The sequence below is a fragment of the Bombus flavifrons genome, chromosome 8 (genome assembly GCF_040668555.2).
Source record: "Bombus flavifrons isolate JBK064 chromosome 8, iyBomFlav1_principal, whole genome shotgun sequence".
Taxonomy (NCBI): domain Eukaryota; kingdom Metazoa; phylum Arthropoda; class Insecta; order Hymenoptera; family Apidae; genus Bombus; species Bombus flavifrons.
This window is the reverse complement of record NC_138449.1, coordinates 11,454,192-11,467,059: the sequence shown is the minus strand read 5'-3', so window position 1 is coordinate 11,467,059 and position 12,868 is coordinate 11,454,192. Positions and strand designations below refer to the sequence as shown.

The window sequence follows — 12,868 nt, the reverse complement described above, 5'->3', positions numbered from 1 at the left end:
GTAAAAAGGAGAACGATCGTTATCGCTGTCTACGGAGATTCCCTTTAGACAATCGTTGTTGTTTCGCACTCGGCAGTAGCAAACGTGCCGCGAATTACAAAGTGCAAGGGCACGAGAATAATTGTCAAGGTACAGGTATCTACTGGCAAAAAATGTCGCGTCGTTCTCCCGCTTCTAATCTCGTTGGTTGAATCGATGCGCCTTGAAAAAGATCTGCCGAGGGTCGCGCGATAAATTAATGCGCTTTATCGTGGCTTCTTCAGGGTCGTCCTAGCTGACGTAGTTGTCAAAGGGAGCCGCGGTTAATGCGAGTACGTGTCATGCCACGGCGCGATGCAACGCGACGTGACGCATCTCCTTGCAAGGCTCTCGCGTGGGTTTCGTCGCGAGTGCAAACCAAACGCTAATCTCGATCAAACAGTTTCTCGAGATTTCTTTTTGGTCACGTAATTATCGAGGAAATCACGTTCCACGTTGTTCTCATCGTCTGTTCGCGAAGTTATCGATCGATCGAGAGGTTGTTTAAACTTATAACGATGAGTGCTTTGGATTATCGGCTATCGATGTTGAGGAGAGCAGCGACCCGCGTGAAATACGATTACGAAAGGCCTCGTCCGATTTCGGTGCTAATCTAATCGGAATCCTAGTCACTGTCATTGGGTATAGACTCGAGAACCTAATTTGCCATCGCTGAATTCCTGCTTTGTGCGATTCAGTTCGAGTGGGTGCTCGATATTCGCGACCGCGAAAGATAATTCGCGGCCGTTGTCGGCGTAAAGGCGAGGAGAGTGGCTCCCTTTGAATCCCGTGGCTGAAAACGAAAAAGCCAGAGCTACCGATACAATCACACGCGATTCGGGACGAATCGAAAACGAAAGTCGAGAGATAGACGATATCGAGAGAGCGTACGTCTGTGATGTTTCGCAACGTCGTTGAAACGGTCTTTTCGCTTTGCATGTAAGTGGGATTGGCACAGATTTTTCCAAGGTTTTAACACGGGACAATTTATCGTTCGTTCGATCGATGAAAAAGAAGGTCGAACGAATCTATCGGAGCAAAGAATAAAAGTAACGGAAAGGCTTCGGTCATCTGTAAATCAGTCCGAAAGGGTTACATTACGTTTTCGAACGATTTGTGTGTAAGGACCATTGGGTAATCGGTCGGTTGTCGACGGTGCGATTTTCTCGCTGTCGAGTCGCGTTCGCAAGAAAGGAACAAATAGGCGGATTATCGGTCAAAGGAACTCTTTATTGTACGCGCATTATTAAATTGTATACAATCGCATCCATTCCAAATCTTACACACGCACATTGCTTCTTCTAATAATACTGTGACGGAGGTGTTACAGTTGCTGTGGATATTCAAATTATCTACTAATTAAATAGAGGCAACGTTATAAATAAATTATTGGCCCGCTTAATCTACCGATTAAATTACATTTTTCGCGCGATTAAGAACAATTATTCCGTTGTCTTTGCCACCAACACTCCGACGTAATTCTTGGCGTTAAAGCGACGCGTCTCGATAGTATACTAAGCGTGAATAAAGTACAGTCACCGAATCCGTGTCGAATTGGTTTGTTACGGCTGATCTTCGTATCGCGGCCGTTCTGCATCGCAAGTCGCGTTTTTACGTTTGACTTGAAATCGCGTCTCAAAAGCGAATCAACTCGTAAGTTCGTTCTCTTCGGTGTCTGCTACAAAGAAACATAGAGATTTTTAACGACGAGACAACGATCAAAGTTGTAATAAGATTGAATCCGGAATTGAATCCGTTGGTAGTTTGATCCGGTCCAAGCTTCGATCATCGATAGAGCAAGATAGATGCCAACGTTCGTTCACTTGCAAACCGTGATCCATTCCTCGACGGTACAGTTCTGACATTGCACGAAGCAACACCAGTGAAACTTGCATCTGCATTTTTCGACGCGTCGTTGTCTCACGACGTTGTAACCTCTGCCGCAACACAGGCTGCTGCATCCGTCTCCACCGGAACTGGTCTTGTTGCAGGTCCGACCCGCGGTGCCTGGGATATCCGCGCTTGGATCCCTCTCGCAAAAGTTTGGAGACTTTTGGTAGTAAAATAGCTGCTTGGCTAGATCTCGCGGTCTTCTCTTACGTCCTGCTCCGTTTCCGCCGCCGCCGCCGCCGCCCGATCCTCCGCGATGTTTCCTCTGCCTCTGGCGATCCGGCCTCCTCCTTCGCGATCCTCTCACTCTGGTCAAAGAGGTCACGCTTCCCAAGTCGTTGCTCTGCGCGACTAATACGGCGTTTCGAAAGCGATCCTTGAGCGTTTTCCCGACTATTCGGAAGTCCGGCGCCACTTTCCAGCAGGTCTTGAGCTCGCAGGAACCAGACATACCGTGGCATTTACAGCGCACTTGCATATTGCTCGCCACCGCCTGAAATTTGACCGATTGCCGTGTCGTGATCGAGTAATGGGGGAAAGGGAGGAGGCAAAGTTCGACGAATTAAACGACAATCACGAGGACCGAAGGAAGAAAGGTACGTCGCGACTGTCGACGAACGGTTACGGAACGCGGTTCGGTGTAGCGAGTGCGCGCGGAATGGCCAAGAGTCGCACGAACAGCGGCTGAAGAGAAAGGGGGGCAATTTCTTTTAAACAAAGAGGTGTCGCGTACAAAACAGTTAATGAGTCTACGACTGGGTGGTCCAGCCCCGGGCTTCGTCTTAATAACGTCGAGGCGAGACCGAGCGTGGAGAGGTGCATAGTGGAGAGGAACGGACTGGGCTGTACTCCTACCCCTCCTCTCCACCCCTATTCATCGCTTTCTTTTTCCCTCTCTCGCTCTCCGCTTCGTTTTCTTTCTTTTCGCGTTGCTCTAGCACCAGCAGGCAAGAATCACCGTTAAAACGCGAAGAATCAGCGGAACCTGATGGAACGAACAAAAATACCGGGAGAAGAAGTATATTGTCACGGAATGAAATATTTATCGCGAGAGAGCAAGACTCCGGCAGAAGGAAGACGAATGACAGAGGACAGAGAGGGAGAATGAAAGGGAAGATTAATCAAACGGCTTACCAAGCGGCCAGCTTGATTGTTGTGGAGATTGACCATCGACTGTATATCCCCGGCCCTCTCGCGCGTATCTAGGAACTGTCTCGAGAACTCCATGCCGTAGTCGAGGTTGTGAGAGCAGCCGCCCCACTTCCATTGGGTGCCCCTGGCCTTGGCAGGCGGCTTACCCTTGTAGCTCGACGGGTCGCATCCGCAGGAGAGCAACCGTCCCATGCTGCACGCGCGGGCCACGCTGTGCGCCACCCCGGCTGCGGAAATTGCGAACGCGAACGCGGTTTCCCTGTAACCTGCAACCAACAATCTTTTTTCATTCGATGCTCCTTTTTGCGCGTCGGTAAAGTATCGACGCGATCACGGTTGTCATGGAAGATTAGGTCAACGCGATTAGGAATGATCGTTCGTAGCTTAAAGTCACGATCGATCATTCTTCTCCTAATGCGTACGTTCCTTCGATATCGAACGGTGGTTTTCGTGTACGATGGAAACGAAGGGGAACGCGATCGAGAGACACGCGGACCGGTTAGCAAATTGCCGCTTGTCCACGGTGACGCCGGTCTACGGACGAGAGTAATATACGCAACGCGACAGCGGCGATCACGTTCGTCGCTTCTACCGTGAGCAATGAGAACGCGAACCAGCGGGACACCGTGGAGCCGAGCTTCCGTAGAAGGAGCTTCGGTAGCGAGTTCGACGGATCGTTGGACGGATCGGCCGACAGACAGCCATCAGACGAAGTTCAGAGGTAGATTATTCAGCCGTCCGTCAAAACAAAGCGTGGCCATCAGCAGCGGCGGCCGGCGGGCATTCATTGACTGCATGTATAAACGATCTCACGCTGGGGTTCCCGAAGACGCAATGCCAAACTCTGACTGCGATCACCTCGCCTTCCACTCCATCTCTCGATGTTTTACGCTAATTTTACGCTCGTCTTTTGACCCTCGTTCGATCTCATTGCAAAGTCGAACGATTTTCGATCGTTCTCTTTGGCTTCGTTGGCGCACACGCTCGACCATCGACGAGATCGAACGAAATCGAGCAAAGTCGAAGCTCGACCACAGAGGAAAGGATCCTGAAGGTGGATTTCGATCGATGCTTGCAGGTAGAATTTGGAAATTCGTCCATCGACGAATAAAAGGTTTAGGTTGGGCCAGTTCGATAAGTAATGCGACGTTAAACGCACTTTTTCTTCGCTGCCTCCAAGGCCTCTCGTCTCCGAAGCGTCGCTGGAGTCGGATTGACGGATGGCCGATCGTCAAACCGCAATGGTGGCTGTCAACTTACAAACGATACGACACACGACTGCCGGTGGGTATGGAATACGCGGTCGAAACTGTCCCTTTCTCCTCGACTGTTCGACAATGCCCACACATTACTCTACCCCACCTCTCAGGCCCAGAAAGAGCTACTCCAATCCGCGAATACCGGGCGGTATTTGCAGTATTCATGAGAACGAGATACCGGGGAGACGCGCTAAAGGCACATTCGAAAGGATTTGTGGTATTCGTTCTCGACACCCGATGAGCCACTGCGCTGTCGTTACGTCGTCCCCCTTCGACAAGCTGCCCTTTTGTCCGTTCCGTTTCGAGACCAGGTTCCGAACGCGACTCGCGTCAAGGCCCGGCCAACAAACTGCGCGTCCAGTTCCACGCGATTTTCAACGGTTCTCTCTAATTTCGCCTGCATCGCGTCGTATCGGATCGCGTCGCGTCCACGAGCGATCGTTTCATCGGGACCATCGTACGAGTCGTGAAACTTTGCGTCGTGATTTTGTCCGACGTTCTCCGAATGTCTCCTTTTACCTCGAAAGATGTTGCGGCGCGGCGCGGCATCGTCTTCGAACGACGGATTCGTGGACGGACCGATCGACCGACAGGACGGATCCGTTTCGGTGAACGAGATCGGACAGCCGGTGCTCGATTACGTCGCCCTTCGTCGACCGTACGAAACCTGGCGACGTTAAAGAGTCGACACCGAGGCAAAGTATCGAGCATACGACGCGACGAGCAGACTTTCTCCCAGATCGTTGTTCCGATAGAAACGTTGACGACGAAGAACGATCGAGGGGCCCCCGGTCGAATTCTGCCGCAGCGGCGGATATCACGTTCTCCGTTTCGAAGGATGATAACCTTCTTCGTTCGGCGAGGACCGGCTTTCCAGTCGAAAGAGAACGAAAACAGCTCTTTATATGGACTCACGGTGGGAGGGGTGGTTGAAAGCTTGCGCTTTATACGGCTATTGGCAGCAACTGTTTTATAATGCAGATAACTGTTGGAGGGCTGCAGCTACTGTAACTGCCGTTGCTGTTGCTTCTGCTTGTGCTGTTCGGTGGTAAGAGGAGCACAGGGGACTCGTAATAAATCCTCCACGGGGAGTTGTACGTCTCTTGTGTCGGACAGTGGAGAAGCCGAGGTGGAAGGAAGAAGAGAACGAGGCTGAGGTGCACAACAGAGGGCCACGTTGCCTCTTTACTCTTCGGCTCTTGACGCAGGCACGCGGTGACGGATGGCGCACAGGCCTTACCCTGCTACCCTGTGTCAAGCCCAAATCACTGTTTAGATAACTCAATAGATAGCGTAGCGGGTACGCGCACTCGGTAATGTTTACGGGAGCGTGTGCCTTCTTCTTCGTCGCGTCGTTTCAACTTTAACGCTTGTCTTAACCCTTCTGTTACCAACTCTCGACTCGTATCCTTTTGACCTTAATATCAACGATCCGTAGCTTTTTATACTCGATTGTGCTCGAGGCAGGCGAGACTTTACGTTTTCGCTATAGCCATCCGAGTCGTAAAAATTCGTTAAATGTCTCGGTTGGAGAAACAAAATTTCGTCGAAGAGATTGACAAAATTTAGACCTCGTTTCGAGACGATGTTGCCGTATTTCGGATTGTAAATAACGTTGCTGTTTCTGGCGAGTAAGCGAACGGTGCGTAGCGCGCCTTGTGTGGGCCTCTGGGTCAGAAGAAGGCCTCTGGGACGGAAGAAGAGAAAGAAGAGGACCGTTTCGTGTACATTTCATAATACATTAAGTCGTTTTGCCGGGGTTTAACGAATACGTGGCAAAAGTGAGACGTGCCGAAGGACAGGACGCGAGAGAGAGGAGGCGAAGAGAGAGGCCACGGGGCGAGCTGGAGTCGAGAGGATGAAAGAAGAAGCAACGAGAGGACCGTGTCCGAGAGATTTAACGACGCGCGTTCTCTTCGAGATACGTAGCCAGCACGAATTTGACACGGTGGATTTCTCGAACGACCGCGGACCCTCACCTGGCCACCGATGTCGTTTCTTAAAAAGCTGGAACCGTTGGTAATGGCGAAGTACGGGCCGTTTCTCGGAAGCTGCTGCCCTCTGACTTCGAAGTCGAACTCGAACGACGATCGACCTCCTTCGGTCTTTCCTCGAAAATTGGCCCGCAAGCCGACCAACGATCGGAAGAGCACTTGCGTCGCGTCGACTTTCTTTCGTCGAAACTTTGAAATTTGGAGAGCGAACGCGAGTCAACACGCGTCTCGAGTCGTCGCGTCGTTTGAAATAACTCCGGAAAAAGTTGTGGAATCGACACCTTTTGTTGACCGGTGAGCAAAAAAAGGTGTACCGATCCACGGAGACAGATAACGAGAAGACAGACGTGGCGGGCACCGAGATCGTGGCTGCGGACGATCTTAAGCTTTCAGGTCAGGTGCGCTCGATGTCGCGCTCTCGCGCACTCGTCCGACACGATATATGTTTCCTCTTTCGACGCACGTACGCGCCAAGACGAATTTATATGTCACACTGGAATAGGACAGTCGAGGGGCAATCTCTTTTCTTCTCGTCTCGGCCGATCTCTTCTCCTGCTCCCGCTTGTGGATTTGGGACAGGTTCTCGGAGCTGGTCGCAACCAAGGCACACACATCGTATTCTGATTTAAGGAAGCATGTCCGTCTCTCGCCTACGCCGGTTCGTCGACGTCAACGACGTCGTAAAAGATTTCACCTTTTCCCCGGTTTCCGAGGCTCGATCCGCTCCGAGTAAGAGAGACCGTGCTTCACCTATGTTCGCGGCCATTTAAACTTTTTTAGGTCGTACGACGTTTCGTCGTTGTGTATCACGCGCGCGCTCGCGATCCCGCTTCTCTCTTACCTCTCTGAAAGAGTACGCTGCTCTGCTGTGTTCGGATTCTAGGCGTCAGGGTCGAACAGTTCCACCTATGCCACATGAACTGATGCTGACACTCGTCTATCGCCATTTGCAGCCCTTTGATCGCAGCCACCGTCACGTCCGGATTTCTGTTGCATAGCTCGCGTTGCTCCTTCGTCACTCCTGGAATACCGTTGCAGACGACGGCATCGCCGCTCACCCAATCGTCTACGGAGTTGCTCATTAAGCAGGTTGCGCTGCAAATCAAACGTAAATTTACCAATTAAATTCGAATTCGCGCGCAGATGGTCGGTTTTTCGTGAATGCGGTCGCGCACGATCCTTTGAGTGATTCTGCTTCCAGGGAATTTAGCCGAAGGCATTCCTCGTACTTATGGCACGCCGCAATCTTCTTTCGATCCCTCGTTTCGCTCTCTGCAACTGTGTTACCACGTGTTCACCTCTGTTATCGAATTGCCGATCGTGAACGCGGCTGCTTTTGGATTCATCGTTGATTAATCGAACTCTGCCTTTAAGTAGCCCAAACGTAAAATTATTCTACAACCGTTTTGCACCGATATACTTTCGGACCGAGTTCGTTGCACCGCGCTCGCGCTTTAATACGTACTCGCGTGCATCTAGCACTCGTCGTCTGCTTTCCATTAGACAATTTTACGAGGCCGGGGTCAAAGATGCAGATAGCTCTCAAAGAACCAGCCGAATATCTGCTCGTCTTTTTCATGGTTCGTATCCCTACCTCGTATCGGTCGTTTCGGTTGCTACCCTTTTTCCAGCCCCCATTCGTTCTGTGTCCTTTCGCATCGTCGCGATAACGCCATTCGTATCTCGGAAGAAGAGCTCTTAAAGCCTTATCTTAAGCGTTAGCTTCTATCTAGCGGTGTTTGGCGTTACCAAATACCCGATGTTAATTAATTTCCACGTGAAATCCGACCAAATGGAAAGTATCGCGAGTACTTTGGAACGTACAAAATCGACGGAGAAAGGCGCGACGTTTCGTCGAATCTTCGTTCGACGAGGAACGAGGACGGGTAACGCGTCCCGTTGCAGCGACGGAAGAAGAGATTTAGCTGTACGTCGTGGAGTCGGTTTATTCGTTGGTGACCGGTCGATGTGGTCAATTTTTTTGCGGAGGGATTTTCGGCGTCTTTCGGAGTCTGGAAGGATGTCACGGACGGGTGCAAGATTCTCGGTGGGTCGGTTATCTGCGGGTACAAATTAGTCGACGAGCTTCTCCTAAAGTAAAAGCTGTGTATAGCACCCGCGCGAACGTGGAAAAGAGAGAAAAGAGACGTATAAAGGGATCTCGGAGGACAAAAGAAAAAGGAAGAACGTATCCAGAGGATGCGGACGATGCGGCGAAGGTGGTGGCTATGGTGGTGGTGTGTTGTCGGTGGCGAGGAGAAGGTCCTGGCAGCTCGGTTTCTACGTAGTGTGGGAAAGGACGGTGGAGGAAGACCGAGATTTTAGGGTCGCAGAGGTTATTGAGGGCTCCCATTACCGATACACCGTTGCATCGCTGTTATCTTTCGCGCTATTGATGATCTACCGAAAGCAGATTAATGATCTTTACTTCTCGAAACAAATTACCAAAGACATCGCGTACCTGTGCCAGTCTGACCGAGTCCAGGGATTCCTCCCGTTACCTTTCCTCTCCATTACTCCTTTGTTGTTTCTCATTTTTACCCTTCCTCTTTTTAGCCCGTGTCGTCGCACGGGGAAACAAATAGGACTTTGGACTTTTATCTTTCGGCTCGTACCGTACGTATCGTACGTATGGTAGGCGCGTACGTATCGAGGAAATATGTAATAAGGGAGAGAGAGGCTGATCTCCCTCGATTCATATCTTTGGATCGTGTTCTCCGAACTCGTGGGAAATCGTCGAGCAAATCAAAGGTCGAAGACGCGAGAGCGCGTCCTGCATTTTTGCAATGATCCAAGGGGTCGCCGAAGAATCCAAGATGGCGTCGGTGATGCACGTGTTTTATTTAACTTGTTTGCAAGGAAACGGACGAGAGAAAGAGCGAGAGGGGCATGGAGAGAGAATCACGGAACGGAATTTCGCGTTTAATGGAGGTATACCCGCGGAGAGAGAACTCGTTACGAGTGACTCGCGAGAATTCCTGCGGTAGATATCGAATCGCTTTGCTTGTCTTATTTTCGCGCGAAGCGAATGGGTCGCTTCCAGCGGTTGGTCGTATCGCGTCCCGATGTTTTCGGTCGATCGCCGGTTCGGAAGCCGCGTCGAAGCGACATTGGCGAAAGACGGCGAAAGTGCGTCGAGAGGATGCAGACTGAATGAACGAAAGGGACGAGGGGAGACGTATTCTATACTGTGTCGAGGGAAATTGGTGTAACAGCGACTGAGTGTTAAGCGGCCGTGTCGCGCAAACTGGTTTATCGGGCATTACATCACGGGAATTATTCGCGATGCCGTAATTCAATGCCGTTCCGTAAATACGTCGAAGCGCACGCGTACCTATATCTACGCGCGTGCATGCGAGCAGCGTGTCGGTGCACGTACGGCCTTGTTCCCGGATGCTGTTTGTAATTATTTACGAGAAGCCGCGTGGGCACGAAGGAGAGTACGCCGGACGCTTCGTAGTGGTCGGACCGCGCCGTACCTACGCCTGTAGGCACTTCTATCTCAAAGACACAACATTGTCACAGATAGTGGAGAATGTTTGTCGTTTCGTGTACCGAGGACAAGAGCGAATCGTATTCTTGGAAGTAACCGGCGAAGGAATTTATCGCGATTCCTGGAACTATCCTCCGCGTTTAACTCCGCGTTCCGGAAAATGGCCGATTTCCTCCGCTGTTCGTTTAAAGGATGTTGGTCACGCGAAACGAACCGACCACCGAGCGCCCCTTTGGCCAAAGAAAGATTCGATTAGAGCGTGCAAGGCGTTCGACACAGTGCCAGCCAGTATCGAAGAGGTATAATGAAGATCGCAGCGGGATCGTTCGTTGTTCGTGGCACGGAGCTGCTTGAAAGGGCCTATTTGCACTCCGTCATTGTACTCTGCTCCGAACCGTCGATGCGACCGCCGTCGAGACGAAGCGTCTCTATTGACAGATTTTTTCTGTAAGAGATGGAATGAGAAGAGGAGCGGAGAGAACGAGCAGGAGGATGAAATCGGAGTCGCGTTGCCACCGGGTTTGTCGATTCTTACCAACCGATTGTACGCGACCGTCTCGAATTATCGTCTCCTTTATCCCTCCGTTCTTTTTCCCTTCTCTTCGACATCTCCTGGCACTTACTTTTGTCGTTTCACACCTCTTTTGTTCTCAAAGTAAATACGATTCACAGCGATGACTCTATCGTGTATCACATAGGAGAGGTAAGGGCAGCGGGCGAGTTTCGCGAGATCAAAGACAGATTCGCATCTGTGTTCAACGTCCAATTTATCTTGCTGCGGTATGCGGTATACGATGACCGTGGCCCGGTCTAAAATAAATAAATATTCTGGATCGAAGCTGAAACCTCGACGGGACGATACAAGATATCGAACGGAAATGATCTTGTTCGCGAGTCGAACACGCGGTACGATGATTCTAATAACAAATCAAGCAGGATAAGATAAAGGGGACGAATTTCGGCGCAGGCTTCACTTACCGACGATTCTCGAAGAGAATCAGCAACAGGGCAATGGTGGGTCCGATTCTAATGGCGATCCTAGACGGTGGTCCTTCGTAGACGCGTCCTGATCGAGAAGGAGGCATCCTGTCATCGCCCCGAGGACGTCTCTTATTCTTTGCGCGGTTTGCCCACTTTAAAAGAGTCGAGTGCGACCCCTCGTCCAAGGCTGCACACCCCTAGCACCCGAACGGAAGAACCCCTCGCTCGAGAGACGACGATGCCGTCTCTCTTTCTTTCTTTTCCTCTGTTTCTGTACGGTTTTTTTTCGAATCCCTCTCCTACTCTTCGTCTCCCGTCTCTGGCGCGGTGCCTGTGATCAGCAGCCTGGCACGCGTCGAGGACTCCTCCTCGCCCCGGGCACCGGCGCTTCTGCTTTGACGTTCCGTACGATTCGAGAGCTTCCAGCTTCGCCGCTTCGAGGGGTCGCTCCGAAAACTACCCCGGGACAATATCCTCGATGACGATCGAACGGTTCGTCGACCGACCACCGTAGATTTTCACCCCGTTCTCTTCGTCCTTTCTTTTCCTTCTCCTCTCTTTCCCGTTCCTTGGTTACTCCGCTACCGGAAGTAGTTTTCGCTGATTCTCGAGGTACGATAGTCGATCACCTTTGGTCTACGAACGTCGTTGCTTCTTCTTTCTTGTCTTTGGAGAAAAAATACTGTTGGTATCGATCGAAACACGAAAATACTTTGTCTGTTTCGTCTTCCGAGTTGCTTCGACGAGTTCTCGTTCTCGTACTTCACTGACACTGCTGTTGCGATCGTCGCGAACGTAGCACCGATACGTCGTCGAGATTAAACATGTTAGCGTAACTCCCTTTTCCGCGATCGATCTAGCCCCGTGGATATTTCACATCCCATGAAACGAGAGGACACTTCCGGATCCGAAGGAAGAACGACGAAGAACCGTTTATCCTCGGCCGACGACGAAAACGCCCGTCGCGACACCCTTGTTCGCCGCGCTCGCTCTCACGTATCGTGGCATCCTGTCAGTGATGCTCTCACCCTCCACAACGTCGAGTACTAGTTCTGTTATGCAGATTCGCGTTTCTTCGAGATGTTGTGTCTGATTTCTCGATTCGGGCTCGGTGTTGTCGAGGCGTGGACCGGACGCGCAAACGTGCCGAAGAAAAAGAAGAAGACCGACGGCGGTTCGGTACTTCCGGTGTGTGCGCGCGTTCACGGCGAAGTGTCAAGCTCAAATAAAAGAAAAGTCGCCCTCCGGGATCTCTTTCTCCTCCCACGCACACATCCCCCTCCTTCGGCTTGCTTTCCTCTTCCACCGTTGGTCTGGTTCGTTCTCTCTTTCTCTTACTCGCGCGCGTACCACCGTGGCTATCGTTTCGTCCGTGTAAACAGTCGAATAGCAAACTTCCCGTGGTCGCGTTATGCGGCGGTGACGACGATGACGACGACAACGACGACGACGACGACGACGACGACGACGACGACGACGACGATGATGACAACGATGACAACGACGTCGACGACGACGATGACAACGATGACAACGACGACGACGACGACCGAGCGCGCGCGTGTCGTCCAACGATCGGCCGTCGCGTTGGTATGTTCCGAGGCGAAGGAACGTTGCTTCGACGACGGTGTCGCTTGGAATCGGAGAAACGGTCACCGGCGCGCGGATTAACGCGGAAAAGAGTGGCGAGGTCGAGAGGAGCCGAGAAAAAGAGAAACGAGAAGGGGTGGAAAGAGCGGAAGGACGTGGTATGCGATAAAAAGGAAATGGAAAAAAAGAAACGTGGGGTCCGCGCGAACACGGCGAAGAAGGAGAGGAAGGGAAGAAGAGCGTCGATGGAAAGGAGTAACGAAGGGTGAAACCTTGGAGATCGAAGAGAGGGAGAAGGGCTGCTCGATAAACCGAGACCGGACCGCGATAGCGAGCGCGATGGCCGAAGATTCGCGAGAAAGAGACCACGCAGGACCACGCACTTTCGTTGTCCCTGTGTTCCTGCGTTCGTTATCCCGACACGCTACTGCGAGCCAAAGAAGAGATGGACAGAATCTGATGATTCCACCTCCGTTCAAGCCCGACGAGGA

General features: G+C 51.5%; 2 protein-coding genes across 3 annotated transcripts in view; one reads left to right on the top strand and one right to left on the bottom strand.

The window, feature by feature from the left end:
• Window positions 1–12,868, top strand: part of LOC138182921 (protein Wnt-6) — a 72,646-nt gene that overhangs the window by 23,134 nt on the left and 36,644 nt on the right. The gene's annotated exons all lie outside the window — the stretch shown is intronic.
• On the bottom strand, window positions 1,240–12,399 carry Wnt10 (Wnt oncogene analog 10). The gene is made up of 4 exons (XM_069118572.1): window positions 10,785–12,399; window positions 7,155–7,408; window positions 3,043–3,326; window positions 1,240–2,401 (listed from the first exon to the last, which is right to left on the bottom strand). Exons 1-4 carry the CDS (start codon window positions 10,889–10,891, stop codon window positions 1,838–1,840), a joined length of 1,209 nt encoding a protein of 402 aa, XP_068974673.1. The 5' UTR covers window positions 10,892–12,399; the 3' UTR covers window positions 1,240–1,837.